The sequence below is a fragment of the Gobio gobio genome (assembly GCF_949357685.1).
Source record: "Gobio gobio genome assembly, chromosome: 5".
Lineage (NCBI taxonomy): Eukaryota > Metazoa > Chordata > Actinopteri > Cypriniformes > Gobionidae > Gobio > Gobio gobio.
The window spans coordinates 6887868-6897574 of NC_137101.1; the positions used below are offsets into that span (position 1 = coordinate 6887868).

Genomic DNA, 9707 nt, shown 5'->3' on the forward strand with positions numbered 1-9707 from the left:
GCTTGTTAATTGGCCAGAGGAGAACTGGCACCAAGACTGAGCCTGGTTTCTCCCAAGGTTTATTTTTCTCCATTTGGTCACCTGATGGGGTTTTGGTTTCCTTGCCACTGTTGCCTCTGGCTTGGCGTGCTCAGTTGGGGACACTACATTTTCTAAATTTTTCAACTAAATATCCAAATAAATCTAATTATTAAACTAAATTAACCATATAAACTAAATTACTGTTCTAATGCCCACCGTTTTCTCCAGAATGGCTATACGGCAGAATAAAATTATGCTGCATTATTTTCCGGTTTAACACTGTAAAGCTGCTTTGAAACAATCTGCATTGTTAAAAACGCTATATAAATAAGGTTGACTTGACTTAATTTTTGTTAGCCTATTATTTCAGGCAACTGCTGAAATAACGTGATTATTTAAAGAAGTGCGTAGCTTTGCATATTTTGGTAATTAGCCTAATATATGAATTTACATTTTACATTTATTAGTTAATATGATACGTTATTAGGGAATTAATACACGATGACGCTTTTCACACAGCCAACGACAGCGCCTCCTCAAGCGTCAAGCAGTCCGGCTTCTCTGTACTCAATGCGCACCTGGGGAGCCGCGTAGCGACGCGCGGCATCTGCTGACGTCCGGACATTGCGCGCGCTCCGAGCATTCTTGAAGGTGCGTTTTCTCAGCATCATCGCAGTGACATCAAGAGACGGGCAGCCTCCCGGAAGATAAAAACATCACGCTGCACGAGACGGGGGACGTTATGTGATCGGCACGCGTTGTGAGAGCGCAATATTCTGGAATCGGGTCGTTGTGTAAACTTCCTGCACAAACAGCCTGGGATGTGACAGACAGGGGTGCCATTGCTCTCCGATGACAAGTGGACTGTTTTTACACCATCCTTCTAAATAAGGAAGCAGGGCTGTCAGACATATGACCACCGTCCCGATTTGGGCGCTGCCAGAGTGCCCACCGCATCCCATGATCGCGCACAAGCCGTCCAATAGGGCTCAGCATGCGACCCCCATTTCACACGTGGAGTGACAGCAGCGTCCCATCATCATTAGTCCGGCCAGTTCCTCTCGCCGCTTGCAACTTTCTCTCTCTCTCTCTCTCCCTCTCTCTATTCTTCCTCCCCCTCCCCTAATATGATGTCAAGGATGAGGATGGCTCTTGAGGTGAGGGAGATTTTAGTGAGTGGCATTCTCCACGACCCGAGGCTTCGGAGTTGCAAAACATGATCATCACCACCTTCTCCACCTCCTCAAGTTGTGTCTCCGCGCTCTCTGCCCGCTCTTCTGCTGCTCTCATCTCGGGCCACCGCCGCATGCCCGAAGTCCTGACCTGCCTCGCTAAATTAAGCCTGCACCACCATGCCGAGGGAAGAAAAACTAGAAGAGGGGTATTTTTAGTGCCATTAATTTTGACCACGTGCCCCGAAGGTAAACCCGATGGCCATTGCGCAAAGGTTCCTCATCAGTATGTCCTGCGAGGCCAACGCGCAACACTGGCCAAGGACTGCCGTTCTGCTCTTGGGATTGCTCCTAGTTGGGATTGTGTCCTCCAGTCCGCTTCCGAGTTGGACTAATAGGACAAGTTTGCTGGAGAAGCGATGGGAGAGCCTGTTCTCCCGCTCCGTGCTGGGGATCTCTGGAGAGAGACCGGAGCAAAACTGGGAGAATGACTATTTGCTGGGCATCAAAAGAGTGCGGAGGCTGTACTGCAATGTAGGCATCGGGTTTCATCTTCAGGTCCTCCCAGACGGCAAGATAAACGGTGTACATAATGAGAACCAGTACAGTGAGTTCATGGAATAATGCAACAATTAATTGCGCAGAGCTCCGTCGAGCGTTATTATTTATAGGCGACACTTGCAGTGTGCTTGCACAGTCCGCTGTCTTTGGAGGCGAAGACAAATCTATTAAAACACACCGTATCCCTTAGTGCTAAATATCTGCGCGGGCTTAAACATGACATGAATGCTGGGACGGATATAGATGCCAACTTATTTTTACACCGGCTCCTTGAGCGGCCCAGAAGCGCTTAGAACATGCACGACTCAAAGTGTGTGAGGGATGTTCGTCTTTTGGCAATAATGTAGTAGCTAGTGGCGCGAGAGGCCGTTTGCGCATCCACAATTGGCACCTGCAGAGGTCCCACCCACCGCATGCCTTGTTGTTCTGAGTCACGCGGAGCCGCTTTATTGTGTGTAACATGCTTGTTCTGTTTGATCAGGTCTCATAGAGATCTCCACTGTGGCCAGAGGAGTGGTTAGCCTGTACGGAGTGAAAAGCGAGCTGTTTGTCGCGATGAATAGCAGAGGAAGGTTGTACGGAACGGTAGGTGTGCGCAACACTCTCCTTTCATTCTGCCTGCAGCCAATGCAGCGATGCTTTGCATCCCCGAAGACATCGAGTATGTGTGTGTGTGTGTGTGTGTGTGTGTGTGCGTGTGCGTGTTAAACAGGTGATCCTTCCATTGTACCGCGTTTTCAAGTAATTGATGATCCATGCATATGGCACGTGAGGGGGGTCGCGCGACTAATAATAGTGTTTACGGCGTGGATGGAAGTGTGCTGCGTTCAGTTGTTCGTGCATTATAAATATAATGTGCTCTGGTTTGTTGACGTTTGCAAATTATTATTAAACAAATCTCAGGGTGCATTAGATCCAGGCGCAGAGCCAAAGCGGATCGCGAGCACTAGCAAAAGGTTTATAATAATTACTTGCATTAAGCCTATAAACAAACGCAGTGTTGCTTTTTATTCGCTGGCAGTATTAGTAGGTCAGTCACACATGTAATGCGTAATTGCAGTTCTAAGATCCCTCAATAACAGCGCTAATATATGTGTTTACATTGAAACATGTTGTGGAGCTGCTTGCATTATCACATTGTTGTGGTTTTGAATTGTTAATAGCTGTAGTAATGGTTATTAGTGTTATGCATTTCAGTATTTACACGTAATGTAAAGTGCGACCCCAGGATTGAAAAGAAAACGATATGCTTGGCTGAAGTTTGGCGTATGTGTGACAAGCGCAGTGCAACACTGGTCCTTTGGGGCCCATGAGCACTTGACAGCTCTGTCCCAAAACTGCAGTGTTTCAAGTGCATCTCCTGGAGAAGCAGAGATAAAGTATAGACTGTTAAACAGGCCCGCCTAGTAGTGATCAGTAAAATGATTCAAGTGATTTTAAATTAAAAGACCTGTTTGGCTGAGGGATTAGTTTTGAGATTAATACTTCAGGTTAATTAATGGGTTTCTTGTAGTCAATTGGAACCAGACTCGCCTGAAAGTTTCTTTGCATTTGTATGTATTTTCTCAATATGTTGTCCGTTTACCAGGTGTTGTGCAAAGTCAAGCCTTGATAACTTGAAAAACTGATCATTTCTATAGGTTAGGTTTCAATTTATGTTGCCAATATTTTATAGTACTTATAGGGATAGTTCACCCAAATTCTGAAAATCCTGTCATCAATTACTCACCCTCATGTCATTCCAAACCCGTAAGACTTTCATTCATCTTCGGAACACAAAGATCTTTTTGATAAAATCTGAGAGCTTTCTGTCCCTCCATTGACAGCTACGCAACTACCACTTTGACACTTGTGAGTGGTTTAGTCCTCATTTTCTATAGAGACATGATCACTTTATATGATGAACAGATTTAATTTAGGCTTTTATTCACATATAAACATTGATCAGCAAACATAAATAGAAGCTTAACTGATCCTGCTTGACAGGTCTAAACCTGTCCACCTTTTGTGGAAACTCGAAACTCTCGCTGAAGCTCAAACGTGATGCGTAACACGAGAATGAACCTCATTGGTTCTCGCTGAAGCTCAAACATGCTGCATAACACCAGAATGAACCTCATTGGTTCTTGCTGAAGCTCAAACGTGATGCGTAACACGAGAATGAACCTCATTGGTTCTCACTGAAGCTCAAACGTGATGCGTAACACGAGAATGAACCTCATTGGTTCTTGCTGAAGCTCAAATGTGATGCGTAACACGAGAATGAACCTCATTGGTTCTTGCTGAAGCTCAAACGTGATGCGTAACACGAGAATGAACCTCACTGGTTCTCGCTGAAGCTCAAACGTGATGCGTTACACGAGAATGAACCTCATTGGTTCTCACTGAAGCTCAAACGTGATGCGTAACACCAGAATGAACCTCATTGGTTCTTGCTGAAGCTCAAACGTGATGCGTAACACGAGAATGAACCTCATTGGTTCTCACTGAAGTTCAAACGTGCTGCGTGACACCAGAATGAACCTCATTGGTTCTTGCTGAAGCTCAAACGTGCTGCGTAACACGAGAATGAACCTCATTGGTTCTTGCTGAAGCTCAAACGTGCTGCGTAACACGAGAATGAACCTCATTGGTTCTTGCTGAAGCTCAAACGTGCTGCGTAACACGAGAATGAACCTCATTGGTTCTCGCTGAAGCTCAAACGTGATGCGTAACACGAGAATAAACCTCATTGGTTCTCGCTGAAGCTCAAACATGATGCGTAACACGAGAATGAACCTCATTGGTTCTCGCTGAAGCTCAAACGTGATGCGTAAGTAACCAGAGGTGGACATTAAGTACATTTACTTGAGTACTGTACTTAAAGGGTTAGTTCACCCAAAAATGAAAATTCTGTCATTAATAACTTACCCTCATGTCGTTTGACACCCGTCAGACCTCCGTTCATCTTCGGAACAGAAATTAAGATATTTTAGTTGAAATCTGATGGCTCTGAAAGGCCTCCATTAGCACAATTGCACTTTACACTCTCAAGACCCTTAAAAGGTACTAAAGACGTCGTTACAAAGTCCATCTCACTACAGTGGTTCTAAAATAACTTTATGAATCGGCGACAATAGTTTTTGTGCGCAAAAAAACCCTAAATAACGACTTACATAGTGATGACGATTTCAAAACACGGCATCATGAAGCTTCGAAGCGTTATGAATCAGCGAGTCGATTCAGCGGTTTGAATCGCCAAATTTCAGCAGTTTGGCGGTTTGACACGCGATCCGAATCATGATTCGGCTCAGTGATTCATAACGCTTTGAAGCTTCATGTTGCGCACAAAAACTATTATCGCCGATTCATAAAGTTATTTTAGAATCACTGTAGTGAGATGGACTTTGTAACGACGTCTTTAGTACCTTTTAAGGGTTTAAAATATCTTAATTTGTGTTCCGAAGATGAACGGAGGTCTTACGGGTGTCGAACGACATGAGGGTAAGTAATTAATGACAGAATTTTCATTTTTGGGTGAACTAACCCTTTAAGTACACTTGTTGAGTATCTGTACTTTCCTTGAGTAGTATTTTTTCTGGAAACTTTTACTTTTACTTCACTACATTTGAAAGACAAATATCGTACTTTTTACTCCACTACATTTCTATCAAGGTCCTCGGAGTAGAAAGTCGTAGCCGCTTTGAAAGTCAGTGGATGATTTGTTTTCTTCTTTAAAATGTGATTCTTTTTTTGTTTTTTGCAGACAGCCTATAAGTAATCACTCTTGTAGGATCACATGAAGTTCAATGATTTCCAAGTACTTTTTGAACACTAATCAATTGATGGCAAAATAGAAGACGGCAGTTCCAGATGCAGTGCGCGCAACCATAGTCAGACTTAAAAGTTAAAATTTAGAAGAGCAGACGTGGATAAGTCTGAAAAAGTGCGACGACACGAAAGTGCACACAGAAAGCTGCCTCTCAGACGCCAGACCACAAGTACTGAAGTTTTGTCTATTGAATCTACTAAAATTGTATTATAGTTAATTAAAACTAGACTAAAACTAAAACAATTCAGATGCCTAAAATGTTATTGTCGAAAGACTATGACTAAAACTAAATCACAATTTGCTGTCAATATTAACACTGGTATTAAAGGGTTCGTTCACCCAAAAAGGAAAATTCTGTCATTAATTACTTACCCTCATGTCGTTCGACACCCGTAAGACCTCCGTTCACCTTCAGAACACAAATGAAGATATTTTAGTGTAAATCTGATGGCTCTGAAAGGCCTCCATTGGCTCAATGCACGGTTCACTCTCAAGACCCTTAAAAGGTACTAAAGACGTCGTTACAAAGTCCATCTCACTACAGTGGTTCTACAATAACTTTATGGAGTGACGAGAATAGTTTTTGTGCGCAAAAAAAACCTAAACAACTACTTGTATAGTGATGACGATTTCAAAACAAGGCATCATGAAGCTTCGAAGCGTTATGAATCAGTGAGTCGATTCAGCAGTTTGGATCGCCAAATTTCAGCAGTTTGGCGGTTTTACACGCGATCCGAACTGCTGATTCGACTCACTGATTCATAACACTTCGAAGCTTCATGATGCCGTGTTTTGAAATCGTCATCACTATATAAGTCGTTATTTAGGGTTTTTTTGCGCACAAAAACTATTCTCGCCGATTCATAAAGTTATTTTAGAACCACTGTAGTGAGATGGACTTTGTAACGATGTCTTTAGTACCTTTTATGGGTCTTGAGAGTGTACCGTGCATTGTGCCAATGGAGGCCTTTCAGAGCCATCAGATTTCAACTAAAATATCTTCATTTCTGTTCCGAAGATGAACGGAGGTCTGACGGGTGTCGAACGACATGAGGGTAAGTAATTTAGACAGAATTTTCATTTTTGGGTGAACTAAGCCTTTAAGTATGGTCGGTCAAATTATTTTTATAGATTTACCCGCCAAGTTGCCATAGCCTTGTGGATACAGCGCTAACGCATAGGTAACATTCGACAATGATGTTAGTTGCAAACGTAGTTGGACTAATAATGTTAACTGAAGGCCTTTCAGAAATATGTTTTTACATAATCCTGTTAAATAAACACAATGTAGAAACCTTTCTTTTCTAGTATGATTTTGACTTTGATAAGAGTTTTGTAACTTTTAAACAAGTATGTAAATGAGTTCAAGGTATGCTAGCATGTCAGATGGAGCATGACTGGCTTAAACCACCATGATGGAACAGCGTACATTCATACAACAATGCAAAAATAATAAAATAATGCTTTTACTTTTACTTTTGATACTTAAGTACTTTTAAAAGCAAGTACTTCTGTACTTTTACTTAAGTAAAAATCTATCTTTACAACTTTCACTTGTAATGGAGTAATATTTGACCAGTAGTACTTTTACTTTTACTCAAGTAATGGAGTTGTGTACTTTGTCCACCTCTGTGCGTAACACGAGAATGAACCTCATTGGTTCTCGCTGAAGCTCAAACGTGATGCGTAACACGAGAATGAACCTCATTGGTTCTCGCTGAAGCTCAAACGTGATGCGTAACACGAGAATGAACCTCATTGGTTCTCGCTGAAGCTCAAACGTGATGCGTAACACGAGAATGAACCTCATTGGTTCTCGCTGAAGCTCAAACGTGCTGCGTAACATGAGAATGAACCTTATTGGTTCTCGCTGAAGCTCAAACATGATGCGTAACACGAGAATGAACCTCATTGGTTCTCGCTGAAGCTCAAACGTGATGCGTAACACGAGAATGAACCTCATTGGTTCTCGCTGAAGCTCAAACATGATGCGTAACACAAGAATTAACCTCATTGGTTCTCGCTGAAGCTCAAACGTGATGCGTAACACAAGAATGAACCTCATTGGTTCTCGCTGAAGCTCAAACATGATGCGTAACACAAGAATGAACCTCATTGGTTCTCGCTGAAGCTCAAACCTGCTGCGTAACATGAGAATTAACCTCATTGGTTCTCGCTGAAGCTCAAACGTGATGCGTAACACCAGAATGAACCTCATTGGTTCTCGCTGAAGCTCAAACATGATGCGTAACACGAGAATTAACCTCATTGGTTCTTGCTGAAGCTCAAACGTGATGCGTAACACCAGAATGAACCTCATTGGTTCTCCCTGAAGCTCAAACATGATGCGTAACACGAGAATTAACCTCATTGGTTCTCGCTAAAGCTCAAACGTGATGCGTAACACCAGAATGAACCTCATTGGTTCTCGCTAAAGCTCAAACGTGCTGGGTAACACCAGAATGAACCTCATTGGTTCTCGCTGAAGCTCAAACGTGATGCGTAACACGAGAATGAACCTCATTGGTTCTCGCTGAAGCTCAAACGTGATGCGTAACACCAGAATGAACCTCATTGGTTCTCGCTGAAGCTCAAACGTGCTGCGTAACACCAGAATGAACCTCATTGGTTCTTGCCGAAGCTCAAACGTGATGCGTAACATAAGAATGAACCTCATTGGTTCTCGCTGAAGCTCAAACGTGATGCATAACATGAGAATTAACCTCATTGGTCAAGCAAACGTGCTTGAGCTTCCGTTTATCACAACTGATGTGCGAGTTGATAAAAGTTTATATGTGAATAAAAGCCTAAATTCAATCTGTTCATCATATAAAGTGATCGAGTCTCTTCGGAAAATTTTTGACTAAACCACTCGATACATATGGATTAGTTTTATGAACTTTTTGAAGTGTCAAAGTGGTAGTTGCGTAGCTATCAATGGAGGGACAGAAAGCTCTCAAATTTTATCTAAAAAGATCTTCATTTGTGTTCCGAAGATGAACGAAAGTCTTACGGTTGGGTTCATTTTTGGGTGAACTATCCCTTTAAGTTTTTCAACTAATATTCAACTGTATTTTATTTAAATGAACACGAATGCTTGAATAGTGTTAGTTTAAACAACAGTAACCCTGGTTATGCGTTCACTAAATCCTTCAACAGAAGCCTCATTCATTTGTTTGCGCCAGGGGCAAAAATGAGCATGTGACCGAATGCCGGCATTCACATCCCTTCTCTTGTCCTCCTTTCAGGCTACCTTTAAAGATGAATGCAAGTTCAAGGAGACCCTGCTGCCAAATAACTACAATGCCTACGAGTCCTCCGTTTACAAGGGATTCTATGTCGCTCTCAGCAAACACGGCCGAGTGAAGAGAGGCAACAAGGCCACCACCGCCATGACGGTCACCCACTTCCTCCCTCGAATATGAGCAGACTCTTGCAATAGATCTTCATTTGCACTGGTCTCCCCGGGAGATCTGAAAACTGACACACGGACATTACAAGGAACTGCAAGAACACCACCAAAATAGTACTTATTCTTTTTTTTATATGTATATTTGGATAGGCCAGCTTTTTATTAGAATCTCTGAATATGCTATCCGTCGCTGCTTATTTCTTTTATTTATATATATACAAACATATATATATATATTATTGATTATGGAAGTGGAGGCTCCCCCGGCCTTCCTTTCCCTAGTCAGGTGCTTGCCAAGAATTGAACAGACTCTGGGATGGATGATGGAAGTCCTCCTCTGCTTTTTACAGTTTTTTATTACCTCAAAGAGCTACCTAGATGGTTTAAAAGGATGCATGAAGTGACGCAGAGACGAACGCTTGTTTATTTTTAGTTCCGTCTGAGCCGACACAAGCATAACTTGAGTCCTTATTTTTGTATCTTTGACAGTTTTGTTGTTTTTCCTCATGCTGTAGGGTTGTGTGAGCACTTAAAAGAAAGCAGATCTCTCTCTTGCTGCATGTTGCGCTGAGGTGCCTTGGCATTCCCGCACACCGCCCCTTTAACATGCATGCTCCGAACGCCCCGGGGCGTCAGAAATAGGGCTGATATGTTAGCCAGGGCCCCGCGGGGACTCTCCCACAAGGGCCCCGGAGAGGGGCGAGGGGGAGGGGTGTGCATCTCCGCTTTA

At 42.8% G+C, this 9707-nt stretch overlaps 1 protein-coding gene across 1 annotated transcript; it reads left to right on the forward strand.

Annotated features, from left to right (window-relative positions):
- Positions 1–1451: 1451 nt before the first annotated feature.
- On the forward strand, positions 1452–8990 carry fgf6b (fibroblast growth factor 6b; the record flags this gene model as incomplete). Its single annotated transcript, XM_079816899.1, has 3 exons — positions 1452–1800; positions 2236–2339; positions 8814–8990. 3 exons carry the CDS (start codon positions 1452–1454, stop codon positions 8988–8990), a joined length of 630 nt encoding a protein of 209 aa, XP_079673025.1.
- Between the last annotated feature and the right edge of the window lie 717 nt (positions 8991–9707).